Source organism: Hyphopichia burtonii (assembly GCF_001661395.1).
Source record: "Hyphopichia burtonii NRRL Y-1933 unplaced genomic scaffold HYPBUscaffold_3, whole genome shotgun sequence".
NCBI classification, from domain to species: domain Eukaryota; kingdom Fungi; phylum Ascomycota; class Pichiomycetes; order Serinales; family Debaryomycetaceae; genus Hyphopichia; species Hyphopichia burtonii.
The window spans coordinates 67,854-84,187 of record NW_017963730.1 but is presented as its reverse complement, the minus strand read 5'-3'; the positions used below and the strand labels follow the sequence as shown (position 1 = coordinate 84,187).

General features: G+C 34.3%; 6 protein-coding genes and 1 non-coding gene across 7 annotated transcripts; 2 read left to right on the top strand and 5 right to left on the bottom strand.

The window, feature by feature from the left end:
- Positions 1 to 740: 740 nt before the first annotated feature.
- Positions 741 to 1,139, top strand: HYPBUDRAFT_147773 (sulfiredoxin; the record flags this gene model as incomplete). The annotated part of the gene is made up of 1 exon (XM_020220076.1): positions 741 to 1,139. The coding sequence occupies one exon, from the start codon at positions 741 to 743 to the stop codon at positions 1,137 to 1,139; it is 399 nt and encodes a 132-aa protein (XP_020076508.1).
- On the bottom strand, positions 1,136 to 2,383 carry FTH1 (Fth1p; the record flags this gene model as incomplete). Its single annotated transcript, XM_020223496.1, has 1 exon — positions 1,136 to 2,383. The coding sequence occupies one exon, from the start codon at positions 2,381 to 2,383 to the stop codon at positions 1,136 to 1,138; it is 1,248 nt and encodes a 415-aa protein (XP_020076507.1).
- Positions 2,384 to 3,130: 747 nt separating this feature from the next.
- CRK1 (cyclin-dependent serine/threonine protein kinase) lies at positions 3,131 to 4,409 on the bottom strand (the record flags this gene model as incomplete). Its single annotated transcript, XM_020220986.1, has 1 exon — positions 3,131 to 4,409. A coding segment is annotated over exon 1 (929 nt), but the record flags the coding sequence as incomplete, so codon positions are not given.
- Positions 4,410 to 5,246: 837 nt separating this feature from the next.
- On the bottom strand, positions 5,247 to 6,755 carry ITR1 (myo-inositol transporter; the record flags this gene model as incomplete). Its single annotated transcript, XM_020222187.1, has 1 exon — positions 5,247 to 6,755. The coding sequence occupies one exon, from the start codon at positions 6,753 to 6,755 to the stop codon at positions 5,247 to 5,249; it is 1,509 nt and encodes a 502-aa protein (XP_020076505.1).
- Positions 6,756 to 8,312: 1,557 nt separating this feature from the next.
- CYT1 (ubiquinol--cytochrome-c reductase catalytic subunit) lies at positions 8,313 to 9,327 on the bottom strand. Its single transcript, XM_020220985.1, has one exon. The coding sequence runs from the start codon at positions 9,214 to 9,216 to the stop codon at positions 8,356 to 8,358; it is 861 nt and encodes a 286-aa protein (XP_020076504.1). The 5' UTR covers positions 9,217 to 9,327; the 3' UTR covers positions 8,313 to 8,355.
- A 548-nt stretch (positions 9,328 to 9,875) lies between these two features.
- On the bottom strand, positions 9,876 to 9,975 carry HYPBUDRAFT_t78. The gene has a single exon. It is a non-coding gene; the product is annotated as a tRNA-Ser (tRNA).
- A 4,944-nt stretch (positions 9,976 to 14,919) lies between these two features.
- SHE3 (She3p) lies at positions 14,920 to 16,333 on the top strand (the record flags this gene model as incomplete). The annotated part of the gene is made up of 2 exons (XM_020222186.1): positions 14,920 to 16,123; positions 16,296 to 16,333. The coding sequence occupies 2 exons, from the start codon at positions 14,920 to 14,922 to the stop codon at positions 16,331 to 16,333; spliced, it is 1,242 nt and encodes a 413-aa protein (XP_020076503.1).
- Position 16,334: the final 1 nt, after the last annotated feature.

The following is a 16,334-nucleotide window of genomic DNA, read 5'->3' as shown; positions in this document are numbered from 1 at the left end:
TTTTTTTTTTTTTTTTTTTTTTTTTTTTTTTTTTTTTTGCGTTTTCTTTCAATTGAAATCAAAACCGAGTTCCGAGGGTCTCGTCGACAGGTACAGTGCACCTCCAGTTGCAAAGGGGTTCTTCCCTCTGTGGCAGCTATCTCTCGCCACTTCCGGTTCCCAGGCAGCCCGAACAGGCCCTGGACGGCCAATAGCTGGTCAGGTCCACCCAAAGAGAGAATACGTGGGTATTGGCAATGGGGTAGGAAACCAACGGGGGTGAGATCCGGTTACCGATCACGGAGTTGCAGCCAATAATAAGCATTCAAGGGTCGTGCGCTGATGATCTAGATAATCAGCAGAAGCCCATCGGCCGCTCGGCTCGGACTAACAGCAGATCAGGGGGGTAGCTTTCAGCCACTCCGACCGGAGTAGATGTCTTTGAAGTGAATGACAGGTTGGTATCGAGCAAACCTTGAAGTTATATCGAAATCAGCAGAGCTGGATTAGATGGGTTGATTTATAATTGCCATTACTAATTGTGGAATCCAGCAAAGATGCAGCCACGACATTTTTCTTCGAGAACCCGGGCTGAATGTCGCGCGGGTCTGGGTGAATGTCGCGGCTGGGGTCTGGGCTTACATACTATTAGTAAAAACTGGTCATCGGAGGGTATAAGAATTTGCAACTATAGAAATATATAAATTGAGTAGACTTGAGTAGAATTGAGTAGAAGAGAAAGCAGAGACAAGTAAGATAAGATGTCATTTCAAACAGCCAACTTAAAGATTGAAGAAGTTCCCCTTAACGAGATCAAGAGACCAATACCTCCAGTTCTTGATTATGAAAAAATAGATGCTATGGTATCGACTTTACAAGGAGCGCCAAAAGCATCCGCTACGTGTGGGTTAGAGGAAATCACCCTGGGAGAATTGCCACCAATAGATGTGTTCAAGATTCGAGAATCGGGACAGAATTTTTACTTTGCATTTGGAGGGTGTCATAGATTTCAAGCTTATGATAAATTAAGTGAGGATGGAAGCAAACAAATAATGGTCAAGGCCAGAATCTTACCGGCCACTAGATCTACATTGAAGTTGTATCTTGGAGCATCCGTAGATCAATTATTTAAAGAGATTGATAAGGAGAAGGCCAATTAGGTATTCAAGGGAGTCATTGAATCGATACTTTCTCTAATTAAATCTTCTTCTGGTGAAGTTAATTTAAAATTGCAATGAATTTTTTTATTGATTCTTCTTTTTTGCCATTTAATTGGGATTAATGGTAAATAACCTCTTTTGTCTTCAAATAATAATGCGTTGAAACAAATACTTATAATGACCCAATATAATAAATAACTTATAACACTACCGTATGTAGCACTATTAGTCCAACCGAAAACCGCAGTTACAATCATCCAAAATGCGCCATCTTCTTGTAGTTCTCCATTACAACAATTGACATGCCAAACACTATTGGTTATATCGTAAGATCCGGGACCATGACCAGTTTCACTAACGTCAAATCCATCACATAAATCAATAAATCTTTGCAATTCGAAATTCCAAACTCCTTTGGAAAATAACCCAGCGGCAACCAAGTAAAGAAACCCGGTGGATATTACTAAAAACCATTGCAATGATAGGTTATTTCCTGATCTATACAAGAAAACCCCAATGATTGATCCTATTATAATTGCAATCACTACCGAGTTGATAATGGCCCAGATGCTAGTATCTTCATTGATTCCAATTCCTCCAATGAAAACAATTGCTTCCATTCCTTCTCTTAAAGTAGTTACAAATGGTAAGATGAACATTGAATATTTTTCAGACCAAATCGATAACCTTTCCTTTAATGTTGCACTAGTACTGGATTTCCGGGAATTTATAGCTTTATTAATATAATTCGAATTGGTTATTATAGCAGTTAATTTCTTTTGCCATTTTTTTTGCATCTTATTGACTCTCAATATTTTAATCCCCATGATTGATATTATAATACTTGCAATGATTGAAAAAGTTCCTTCCCAATAATGTTCTGTTACCGACCATAAATCATTACCCAAAACGTAAAAAATCGTTAATATGATCGTCCCAAGTATAAGACAACAAACCAATCCTAGAAATCCACCAACCCAAATTTGAATTCGAAGATAATTATATACCGATCGAGTTTCTTGAGATATCTCATCCTTGTTATAGTCATCTTCACCTCCATTCAAAAGACCTTGGCCTTCCTGCGGCTCCTCATCCTCTTCAGCTGTCCTCTGTGCCGGTTTGGTAGTAAGGAAACTCTGATGAATAAAGGCCAATAATACCGAAACGATAATTGCCAGTTCTAATGTTTCTCGAAGTACAATCAAAAATACTTGCACCGAAAAGTAATCGTCAAACGTCTTCATTTTGCTTGAGTCCTCATTTAATCCATGAACTATCGAGAATTCAATCCTTATTTATACGTTGTAAGCTGAAGAAAAAACCAAATTTATATCCAAACACCTATTCGGAATTGCAGTCTCTCGAGTTATCGAAATGATCAGTGCATTTATTCCCGAAACGAAAAAAAAGCCGTTTTTCTCTTATAACTTTGGAAACAAAATGATCTCTTTTATTGCACGGCTTCCTTTCAACGTACCAACGATTAGCACCATGGGCAGACGGTGTAAAATTCCATTTATAGCTAACCTGATCCAGTCCAATTGTATTGCCGGTTTGTTCTGTACTCTTTGGTCGGAATACACAAAGCGTCTTCCGGGAGGATTTTTTCCTGCTTTGGACCGGATCTCGTGCGTGTGTCCAATTAAAAACTCGTAAGTGACTCCTTTTTCGGATTAGCTTTGTGGAAGAACCGTTGGTGCCCGTGAAGCAAATAGCTTAATGATTAGACTAACTTATTGGTTAGACTAGCTTATTGATTGAAGGTTATAGTTTATTGATTATAGATTATAGCTTATAGAGAAATGTTTATGAAGATACTGTAGTCTACAGATCAGCTAGTAGTCAGCTTGCGTTTTATAGCTTTAGCAAACATGATAGCTTAATGATGGCTTATAGTTACATTGTGTGGCTTATAACTTATAGATTATAGGTTGGGAAGGTAGGGAAGACTGGTGGTTATAATACAATATGAATACATTTTATCTAATATACACGTTAATAGTCTAGAGCGGAATGCTTTCTGCTTGCAGCTTCTAAATTTTTGTATTCTTTGGAATCTTTATAACGATTCCAATCGATGAAATCATTTAATTTGTTTTCACTTTCATCTTTAAAATCTTCATCGAAATCGGTCAAGTCACTGTCATTAGCATCATCGGCCAATTTTTTCCTTTTAGCCAATGGATCACTTCTTGAACTTAAAGGTCTTTTAGGCAAAGGTTTTGAAATATTTCTTGAACTATTCATGAAAATCCCACTATTTCTTGAAGCAGCCTTTAATTTTTGAGGAGATGGCGATTTGTTCGTAACTCGAGGTTTATCAGGTAACTTAACATCATTTTTTGGCTTTGGTTGTGGAATATAAGTTTCGGTCCGAGGATAATTGTTTTTTGGTCTTGGTATATAAGTTTCAGTACGGTTTGATCTATTAGGTATATAGGTATCAACTTTTGGTTGAGCTTTAGCGTTTATTGATGGTACTGGTGCAGAAGGACCACTGTTATAACCAGAAGTTTCATTATTTTGTTTTTGCTTTTTATATCTTTCCTTGTCGATTTCGTGACTTTCTTCAAATCTTGGTAATTCATGAGGTTTCAAGGGCAATGGTTCATTCTTGAAATACTCATGATTAATTGCATCTAAAGAATTCAATCTTTTAAATGGATCTAATGCTAGTAATCCTGATAATAAATTTAATCCATCTTGTTTCATAAATCTTGAAAACCTAGTTTCTAAAGTTCTTTTACATCTCAAACCAATGGTATAATCAGTTTTATTTGGTAATAAGTTGGCATTATACCAATTATCACTAGTGGGTGGTCCAATTAATTCAAAAATAATTTGTGCCTGTTGTGAATCTGACAGTCCTGCCAAAATTGGTTTATGATTGAATAATTCTCCGAAAACACATCCAACCCCCCACATATCAACACTGGTTGTATACTTTCTTTCTCCTAATAATAATTCTGGTGGCCTATACCATCTTGTAACTACTAATGCAGTATAATTTCTTTCTCCTCCTCCTGGTCCTTTGCCTAAATCGGGTTTTTTACCATGATAATGACGTGCTAACCCAAAGTCTGCAATTTTCAAAATCCCATTATAATCAATTAAAATGTTTGCTGCTTTGATATCTCGATGTAAATATCGTTGTTGATGTATATAATTAGTTCCTTCTAATAATTGTAACATTAAACATTTAATCTGTGGTATTGATAAGTGAATGTTTGGATTTTCTAATAATCCAACCAAGTCTGAACTCATATATGGTGATACTGTATAAAAACATCCTCTTGAATGGATTAAATCTTGTGGATTATCAACTTTTGGTGATTCATAGATCATATCATTAATCTTCAATACATTTTTATGATTTAATGACTTTAAAATGGTTATTTCTCTCATTGCTGTTATTGGGAATCCTTCTTTAGCTGAGTGATTTAATAGTTGTTTTAATGCTACTAAATCATTAGTCCCCCGATGTTTGGCTTTTTGAACAACCCCAAACGTACCTTGACCTAATTTTTGAATGACTTTATAATCTTTCAAAGAGTTCATATCCATGAACTTGTTTATAGATTGACGAGGAAATCTATAAGCATGTCCATCTTGTGGTTTAAGTGAATCATTACTCATTTTAGACTCATGAGTTGTTGATTCTATTCAGGTTGATATGCAAAAAAGGAGTAAAAGATAATAATAAGAAGAATATCAGTTTTGTTCAAAACTTATAAAACCCTATAGAAATTCCTAACTTAATAAGTAAAATGCCAAGTTTAGTCTGTTAGTCTTTACCTGGCTAGCCTCGCTGAACGTCTGCTCAGTCTTAATCGTTGATGTAGACTGTATTTTCCCGGTTTTTTTTTTTTTTTTTTTTCTTTGGGATTTTTTGCGTGCCACTTTCACTTTTCACTCTATGCTAATGAATTAATATGGAGTGATCTTAATACTGAATAGAGGAAACGCATTTACAACTCGTAAGTAGGTATATAGGTATATTAAATCTCTATTGGGAGAGAATAATAAATATATGCAGAGAATTAAACTGAATAAAGGGCAAAAAATGCAATAAATGACCGAAGAATTGAAAGATAAAGGTAAAAAATTTTAAGCAGATGAGTCGACAACGAATTTAGAAGTCTTCTTTCTTTCTTTAGAAAGTTTCGAAGCTGCTCTGACGTTAAAGCCGTCGGTTAAGAAAGCGGTAGTTTCTTCTAGTTCTAAACCAGCAACTTCTGGGAATAAGAAATAGATGAAAAGGAAAGAGACAAAACATAAGCCAGCGAAGAAGGAGAAAGTACCAGTAGGAGTAATTTTAATTAGCATTGATAAGAAAGTTGATGCAATGACCAAGGAACCACACCAGTTGACAGAAGTAGCGAACATGGTACCAATTGATCTAACGTTAACGTCAGAAAACAATTCGACCCCGGTCCAAGCACTATTACCGATACCAATAGCATAACAAGCAACGTAGGCAACCATACCTAGGATGACCAAGATCCCCCAGCCGGTGATACCAGTTTTTTCAACTACAGCATCAGCATGAGAAGTGAATTTAACGCCTAAGAAATGGAAAGCAATTGCACATAAAATCAATGAAACACACATACCAGGAATAGCAAATAGTAAGATTCTTCTACGACCAACTTTATCAATAATACATAAAGCCACTAGGGTGAAGACAAAATTAGTAGCGGCAATAATGATGGAAACAGCGGTTGAATTTTCAAAACCAATGGTTTCGAAGATGGTGGTACTGAAATACATTAAAGAGTTAAACCCTGTGAACTGCTGAATACCTTGTAAACCACAAGCTAAGATTAAAGCTCTGAAATTAGCAGCAGAAGTATGAATTAATTTAATTGAATTCCAAGATTGGATTAAAGAATTTCTACCCGGAACAACTGAATTAGAAGCAATCATATCTTCAACAGTTGCCTTAGCAAAACTATCTGAAGGATCATTATGAATTTTTTTAATAATTTTAATTGCAGAATCATAATCACCATTCATGACATAAAATCTTGGGGTATCAGGTAAGAAACAAAATAAAACAAATTGAATCACTGGAGGAACCATACAAAGACCAACAGAAACTCTCCAACCATGAGGAACGTTGGTTAACCCCCAGTTTATAAGATAAGCGACTAATTGACCCCCGGTAATAAACATACAATTAGTAACAATTAAACGTCCTCTATATTTAGAAGGAGCTAACTCACTCAACATTAAGGGAGCGATTAAAGAAGCAATACCCACACCTAATCCAAGAACGAATCTTCCAGCAATCATGGTCCAAACAGTTTTGGAAACCAATTGAATAATCGTACCAATGACAAAAATTAGATTAGAACCTAATAAAACTAGTTTTCTACCAAGTATATTAGCTAAAATCCCTCCTATTAATGCACCAATCAATGCCCCTAATGAGGTTGCAGAAGTAATAAACTCTTTTTCACCGGAAGTTAAAACTTTATTTGATAAATCAGTGCCAACCATAACCAAAGCACTTGATATATAACCAGTGTCGTAACCAAACATAAACCCCGATATCGAAGATGCAAGGGTTATCAATATCACCAAGAACGATGGTTTGGTATTGGACTCGGTCATCTCCAGTAAATTGGTGGTATCCAAATCACTTATTATATCAGTAGAAGGTTTTGGCACATTGTTGGGTATTAAGTTCCTCGAGGAATCAGCAGACGTGTTTGACTGCGATTGATTAATGTCATGTTCCATGACAACTGAATCGGGTTGTTTGGCCATCTTTGAATAGTTTATCGAATGTCTAATATAAGCAGAAAAACGCTAATATTTAAAGGATCTGAAAGATTTTGAAGAATTCTATGGATTATTGACAATTCTTTTTGTGCTTCGGCGAATTTTTCCCGTCAGCCAATCAAATTGCACGAATAGGGGCCGGTGCAACGTAACCGTAACAGTTTTTCGGCGAGGCAACCGAAGAGGCTCACGTGACTGTTAATCTGCAAACGTTTTGGGGCGGGCAAGGTAAACTGCAATTTGTGGTGAGTGGTGGGGTACGGGTGCAAAGAAAAATCAAGTGGTCTTTATACATGGCTAAAGCATAATCCTTTGTGGTTACTGAGTTGGCTTGGGCTTGTGATAGCAGCAGTTTGTTTAACCAAGTTTGAGATGTTGTTGAACAAGTCGCCGAAAAGCTTTCAAGGATTAGAATGTTATGTTGATCTTCATGTAATCAAATATATAGAAGGATGCCGCCAAATGGTGTCGTCTCCTGTTTTATAGATATTATTTATTGATTATTGCCTTGATTTTTTGATCGCTTTTTCATTTTAGTGGTTTTGATTTAATACGTAAGGATTATTTTAGCTTTAGGGAATGGAGGTTATTTCTACCACAGTCATTCAAGAGTATACGGCTTGAAGTGATTTGAAGCAAATACTTAAGTATACGCCTCATCCTTTTGATCTACGATTTGCCTTCAACTACTTTGCTGACTCGATGTTTCAGTTTTGCAGCAACTGTGAGAACTTTTATATTTGGGTGCAAAGGGGGTTCTTGATCAACACTTGTCACTTCTTCTTGTCACTTCTTCTTGTCACTTCTTCTTGTCACTTCTTCTTGTCACTTCTGATCACTTCTGATCACTTCTGATCACTTCTGATCACTTCTTCTTGTCACTTCTAATCGCTTCTTCCTATCACTTCTAATCACTTCTTTTTAATCGACACTGAACCACAATTATTACCACTTCCTGGTCAATTTCGTCAGCTCATTCAACCTTGTTCCGGTGATCAGGATAACTGTATACATGAAGCGAGAGTAACTAGTACAAACCAGTACTGTCCTAGTTTAAGACAACCCCAAAAAGCTCAAATTGCAACTATAATAATCAGTTAGCATTAATTAGTAGTAAATGAGGTGGTTCACGTGATCTGGTGTACCGATGTCAATTATCCACCAATTAAATTTAATCAGTTAATAACAGGTAATCTCGAGTCGCATCATAACCAATAAACACCGAGTGAAAGGAATTTAACGATCCGTTACTACATTAGCTAATAATATGATACTTTTATTAAGTGTTTTTTTTAAAGATTTTCAATATTGAATGAATGTAGAATCAGGAAAGACAAATGTAGAATAAAATAAATAGATAAAAAAAAGATAGAGATAGTAGTTTTTACAAGATAAACAGATATTCAGATAATTAGGTATTAATCAGTGATTAATGTTTCTTTGGAGGGTCGAATCTGATTTTTCTGTTTTTAACTGGTTGCCATTTGAATCTTTTAACCCAGACACTTAATAAGTATAAGGAGGAAACAACAATGATAGTTTTCAAACCCCATTTCTTTCTTTCATCATGTTCTGGTTCAGAAGCCCAATTTAAGAAAGTAACAACATCTTTAGCCATTTGAGAAGTTGAAGCAGGAGTACCATCTTCATATTCAACCAAATCGTCAAACAAAACTCTACCCATAGCAATAGAACCACCTGGGAAATAAGGATTATAATTAGAACCAGGAGGTAAAACAACACCAGCAGGAGGTTCTTCAGGATAACCGGTTAATAAAGCAAAAATATAATCACAAGCACCATGTCTAGCTTTAACAATTAAAGATAAATCTGGAGGTAAAGCCCCTTGATTAGCAGATCTAGCAGCTTGTTCATTTTCATAAGGACCTTGTATGTAATCAGCTAATTTACCTGGTCTCTTTTTTGGTTTACCTTCATCATCTGGTTCATCATCATATTCTAATTCTTCAGCAAAAGCTTTAGCTTCACTAGTAGTATGAGAAACACCAACTAAATTTCTCCATGCAATTCTTTCTAATGAATGACATGAAGCACAAACTTCTCTATAAACTTGGAAACCTCTTCTAATTGATGCATGATCAAAAGTATCAAACATACCATTATGGGACCATCCATAAGCTGGTGGATGTAACCCGTGTTCAGCAGCAGTCATAGCATTAGCAGAAACACTATCTTGATATAAAATATATGATGCAGTTAATCCACTAACTCCAAATGAAGTAGCAAGAATTCTTTGAAACATTGGATTAGCTATTCTTGATTTGAACATCTTTATTATGCAATTATATTATATGTTATAAAAAATGATCAAATTGAAAAATGAATAATTAAAATCTTATGTTAAATGAACTGAATGAATAGCTTAGAGATACAAGAAAAGGTATTCTAATGTAGTCTAATAAGAAGTGAAAACAACGAAAAAAAAAAAAAAAAATGCTCTAGTTAAAAAAATTTCACCAGAGCCAAACAAAAAAAAAAAAAAAAAAAAAAAATTACAGCGAGAGAAGGCAGAAGACAACTAAATCTTCATACACCAATGCTACTACAAGTGTATAATCTTACTTTGTATCAGAAACGGCTGTAGTGTCATGCTCTACAATCCCACTCCCGGGGTGATATCTTGCTAGTATGGCTCGCTACTAATCATCGTTGACTAATTTAATGAGCATTAATATTTAAATCAACCGAACGCTAATTGGCTGATTGAATTCGCAGTTTTTGAAGAAAAAAAAAAGTATCGGGTGCACGGGTGAATTTTATGTGGTGCACGGGTGAACTTGGTTATATTGACTCGTTTGTGACTGGCCCAAACAAGAGGGTGGAGGGCACGACTGCTCATTTAAGTTCGTAGGCGGTTTGTAGTAAGTTTGATTCACTTCCCATGTCTCAGGAGATGTTGGTTCAAGTTAGAAAAAAAAAAGAGGTTGGCGTTACAGACAGGATTCGAACCTGCGAAGGTAAAACCCAATGCCTAACAGCTAACTTGGTAATTAGCAGGGCATCGCCTTAACCGCTCGGCCACTGTAACAGTGTTCGAAACAATTCGGGAATCTAGATTTGTGTGTTGTGAATGCTTTCACAGGCACTTTGACGTTAGTCTTTTTTTTGACTTCTTAATATGATACTTTTATGTACAGACTCTACTCCCAGAAACACGTCATGTCTTAGTTATTTGGAATTTTTAACAACTTTGGAAAAGTTTTGAGTTGGGGTGATTTTAGAACCGAATCTCTTCAAGAATTTTCTAAAGCGACTGCGAGAAATTAATTTCTTAATACGCTACTTTGAATCTTTACTGATGGTAGCTAAACCATACTTCGACTCTCTTAAAGAATGCTGGCTTTGAGTAAGTATCGTTGAGTCAGTTGCGTGAAAAGGGAAAAAAGAAAAGACAGGGAATGGAATATAGCCTAAAAGAATTACGAGTGAATCAACTAACTTTCGGCAATAGTACCAGTATATAAACTGAAGGAAGCCTCTCGCTTTCGCCTGATGTCATGGAGAGGATAAAATTGCATAACGCTTTGCAAATATCCTTACAAAAATCGACAACATTAATGAGAGTATAAGAAATTCGATAAAACAAAATCCGTGGGAATGGCGTTTGATTATTCAAGTTACCTGACTCAATCATATACTCCAGTTATGTCTCGAGGCTCTTTCACTTCCCCGCCCATTCTATCGGTGCTGCTGTCTTAGCTCATCATTCCCAAACTATCGTCTGTACGCAGTTTGCACATTCTTAATATCCATAAGAACTTTTGGATTGAGCTCTCTGAATAAATAATAAACGAGTGCAAAATTTGCCAGATAAATTTGAGATAAAGATTTATACAAAAACCTGAATAAATAGTGAAAACAATTTTGTATAACAACTTGTTTCCGACATAAAGTACATGATATTCACACTTTCAAAAGAGTCAAGGAACGGAACCTGGCATTATGGTGATTTGCAAATCATCCTTCAATTTTCGGTTTTTTTTTGCTTACAATTAATTTATCAAATCCAAGACTTTTAAAGTGAGAATAATTTTGGCATAGAAAAGATTCAAATATCATAACTAGTACTTAGCAGATCAATATTCGTGGCTTATGTTAATTGTTAATTGTATACAATCAGATGAACAAAATATGTAAGTTTGTTTAACCACTTAAATAGAAAGATTTTTAGTAAAAGTCATAAGACAAACTCCATATGCAACTAGAATATAATTTATAAAAAAGTATGTTTTTTGTAGTCATGGGAAATAAAACTCAATGGATTAAGAATCATGGATATGTTGGATTACTTTTATTTAATGAGATCGCTGTAGAAATGATCTAACATTTTGCAACCGATATTGCATACCGGACTTAGAAACATCGATCAGACATGGTTAACAATTTTTTATTCTTAAAACTATTTCTGTTTGGTATTACCGTTGAACTTTTGACGAAAAATCCCACCAGTTGTAGATGTTCAAACTGTTCTCAAGAACATCTGTCCCACAAACACAATTTTATTTCACAAAAAATTAATTGCAAAAAAGAAGAGTCTACAGCACGATGGTTTCCATTATGGTCTCCCACTAACGTACTCAGCATCGCTCTCAGCAGCTTAATAATTATTGATCGGACGGGTAATCATGCTTTATGCTGGATATGGCCGTAGACGACAAATGAAACCGGGAATGTTTATAAGATAGGTTTTATATTTAACCCCTCCGTACACCACATAATATGGCTGCAAAAAATGGGGCCATTTTCTTTCGTTAATCTTTGTTATGTACTGTCAGACCATGAAGGTCTGCAGATGATGTAATGGCCTATCTATATTGATAGGTAAAATACTTCATTAAATGAAGATACAAATTATATTTAAAGTTTTTGTCAATCCATAAATGAGGCATTCTGATAATGTGCATATATAAATAAATAGGCATTTCCATGTTAAATGGAAAAATCTTCTACTCGANGTGGGCCGTGGACCAAAGTGATGCTTCTAATTGGTTGAAGCATGGTCGTCGACCTATGGAGAGTTCTTTATATTCGGTAATAAATATTTCTATATAATATTTACATATTGGCTTTGGATACTTAAGCTTAATCATAATAAGTTATTTTCTCCCTTTGAATAACGTGAAAAGGTTAATCTGACAGTATCGAATTAATCCACTCTACCAAATATTAGTATGTATCTGACTAATACCATTTATGCGCGTGTTATGGTCAACCGTACTAGAACCATGTATCTAATACTAATGGATACTGGTGGTTGATTATGGGTCTGATCTACCCACATAACCCGATACCCACATTACCCGATATGTACTATTCAATAGTGGATTCAATAGTGGATTCAGAAGTGTATTTAGTAGTGTAGTCAATAGTGTAGTCGATAGAGTGTTCAATAGTGTAGTCAATAGTGCCTAGTTCTTTAAAATGATGTTCAATTGTTCAATTCTTCAAAGAGTGGGAGCAAAAAGTGAACCAGATGCCTTCCATCATCTAGACTGTATTCATTTGAAATAGTTGGTATACCACTACATACCACATAATGAGTTTTATTATAGAGCTTGTAATCTTGTGTATTGCTACATTGAAAGAAAAAAAAAAGCTATTTACTGAGGTCCCAATGTTAAATGAAGGTGTAGCGTAACCTCTTGTCTGGCACTTCGAAGACCGGGGGAAGATCAAACTATCTTCGTTTCAGATTGGTATTCATTTGAATGATCTTACATTACTTTAATGTCCTAGTTGGAAAAAAAAGTCATATTTATTGGTAGATTTCGAACACCTTAAGTGTATATTTAAACTACCTAAATTCCTTTTCCCTAGCCCAACCTTATCTAAGTAGATTACTTTTTAGATTTCCGGTGATCTATTGCTTTGCAATTTACAACTTTGTAGTCCGTTAGTACCCGTAATCGGTTTATTTGATTATGGCGTTGGTAATCAGAAAGTTTAGGCCGGTGTTTACCAAAATGTAGTCTTTCAACTTGCATCCACTCTCTCGATAGGGCTTACTGGTTAGACACTCGTGGTATTGTATTAGAGTGTGGTAGTTTTTTATGGACCCTAGTGAAGGAGATGCTATTAAATTTGCTAACAAAGATGAAACAAGTTCTTAACATTTGAAAAATATTATCAGCTAAATGTTCCAATGATCCTGGTACTTTGATTCTCTATCTAAAGCCTTGATTGCCTTAGATACTTTGACATCAGAGGGCGAATCACGACATCGATGGTACGTATAACGTGAACTATATGGATTCGAAATATTGAGAGAACCTATCGGGTTATGTGGGTTGATCGAGCCCATAATCAACCACCAGTATCCATTAGTATTAGATACATAGTTCTAGTACGGTTGACCATAACACACGCATAAGTAGCATTAGTCAAATACATACTAATACTTGGTAGCACAGTGGATTAATTCGATACTGTCAGATTAATCTTTTCACGTTATTCAAAGGGAGGAAATAACTTATTACGATTAAGCTTAAGTATCCAAAGCCAATTTGTAAATATTATATAGAAATATTTATTACCGAATATAAAGAACTCTCCATAGGTCGACGACCATGCTTCAACCAATTAGAAGCATCACTTTGGTCCACGGCCCACGTCGAGTAGAAGATTTTTCCATTTAACATGGAAATGCCTATTTATTTATATATGCACATTATCAGAATGCCTCATTTATGGATTGACACAAACTTTAAATATAATTTATGTCTTCATTTGATGATGTATTGTACCTATCGATATAGATAGGCCAGTACATCATCTGCAGACCTTCAAGGTCTGACAGAACCTTGAATGCTCTAATTTTCAAGAAAGAAACCATAATACTTTGATAAGAGGAAATGCTATAAAAAGGCTATTTCAAGTCACTCACCGCATAAGACAAACGAGTAATTCGATCATAAATCAAAAACTTATTAGCTTGATATCCATCATAAAATACTAGAAACAAGCGTTCAGTACGAGACAGCTTCACCAGTCCATACAAGTGACTAGACTTTCAGATCTTGTGCTTAGTCGAAGTCAACAACTATAGATTTGCAGAGATAGAACTGAGCTGCTTAGTTTCATCCAATACTTGCGAATTAATTTACAAAATCTACAAAAAAAGCAGTTCAAGCCCTCCCCTCCCAATTGACCCATATATTTAATAAACCATGCGTGAAACATGTAAACTGAGCCATTGATAAAACCAGCTACAATCGAATGCCTCTGGCTGCAAATGAGTTGGAGCAAACCCGTGGATGTACGGGTGTATCTCTGTGAAATCGAATTGATCACGTGATATAATTGTGATTACATAATCACAAACCCGACCACGCCAAAAAATGACTTTTAGACGGTTTTCATTTTTTTTTTTTGTTTTGTTAGCGATTTCTATTTATTTGTTTACGTTTTGATTTGGGAACACGCAATCCCATTCATTTGGTTGTTGAGTTGAACTTCAAGGTTGGTAGTTTAAATTAAAGTAAAGACATTAAACCCAGAGTAACATAGCACATTCTCAGGAAAACATATCCAGGACCATCTCAGTGGGTAGTTGTTTACATAGTGTTCTGAACAAAGCACAAAAGACTTTATTGGACAAGTTTTAAGTTGAAGAAACAAAAAAGATTAAAATCCCTACTCCTTTTCCTTTGAATTGAAAAGATAGTTTTAACTAAATATTGGATTAGAAAGCTGTATCAAACCATTTCAACGATTATAGCAACTTGTTCAAATATTAGTTATTGAAATAATTAAAAAAGAAGAGAATAAATCAGAAATAGAAATCAAAGTTATATTCTAATCCCTTAAGATACCCTAGGCTGCTAGACGATTAGGAATTTACCTTTGATACCCTTTATTTATTATTATTCTTTTTTTGTTTTGCGAAGTTCTTTGTTGAGTGTCTTTAGAATTTACTGAAACTTATTAACAGGGAAGAAAATAGATATTAATTTATTAGATTAAAAGATTAAAGATGGATGAGAATAATCCTATGAAAAAGCCAACTTCTAAAGTTATTGATTCTTTACATTCACAGATAGATTCATTGAAGAATGAATTAGATTCAATCAAGATATCTCATGATGATTATAAGAAGAAATATTCAATTATAGCTAAAAAAAATGATTCATTTGTTGATCAATTAGCAAATGCAAAACATGAAAATGATATGATCAACGCATTGTTGAAAAGAAAAGAAAGAAGAATTACTGATTTAGAAGATCAATATAACGAATTATGTTCAACAAATGAATCATTAAATTTAAATAACAAAAATATGAAGATTAGATGTGAAAATTTACAAGAATCATCAGCATCATCTACTGCGGAATTTGAAAGATTGAAAATTGCTTATGATGCATTAATTGCTTCACAGGTTGAATATAAAAAACATTATCAAAAAGAATTGAATCAATTAACTGTTAATTTTGAAGATTATAAGAAACAAAATTTAGCTAATTTTGAAACTTTATCAAATAAATTATTAAGTAATGATAAAGATGTTGATACATTATTAGATAGTTTAACTAATAAGAGGAAAACTATGGATAATTTATATGTTAATAAAAATAAATCAATTTTAGAATTATTAACAAAATTGGCTAAAACAGCAAAAATTCATGGACAAGAATCAAAAATTATTTTATCAAATAATGTTGATATTATAAATCAATTGAAATTAAAAATTCCTGATTTAGAAATAAAAATTGCTAACCATGAAAATATTGAGATTGATTTAGATGAAATTTTAAATGATACCAATGAAACTTTATCAAACAGTTCATTTGATGAAGAAGCAACCTTAATTAGTAGTCCCGATCCTCAAAAAGATGATTCTAATTCAAATACTCCAAAGCAGTCTCAGCCAATTCAATCTTTGAGTAGAAATAATACAATGTCTTCAAAGAGAAGAAAAAACAAGCGTAATTCAATTAGATTTGATTCATCCAAATCATCAAATCCTGATTTTTCTTCAATTAATACCCCAACCCAATTGAATATTCCAAAAAGAAATAGTATTAATTTGAATAGTCCAAATACTACCCCAAGAAATTCAAGTTTTAATCAATCTTTTGATTCAAGAACTCCAACTCCTCCTGAAGAGATGCATAAGTACCCAAATTACAACAATAATTATAACAATAATAATTATAACAACAATAATAATTTTAATAATGGTGGGTATCATAGTCGTAACGGAAGTATTAATGGTAATCCACGTTACAGAAATACTAGTGGTTCAAATATCCCAATACCTAATCAAAATAATCAAAATAATCGATCCAAGAGAAGATCATTATATGGTAATCAATTTAACAACAATAATAATAATTACCGAGGTAATCACAGTAGGCAAGGTTCACAACAATTTGAATCACTTACTTTGAA

Excerpts from the sequence above, each read along its gene's own strand:
- CYT1 (XM_020220985.1), bottom strand. The coding sequence starts at position 9,216 with ATGTTCAAATCAAGAATAGCTAATCCAATGTTTCAAAGAATTCTTGCT.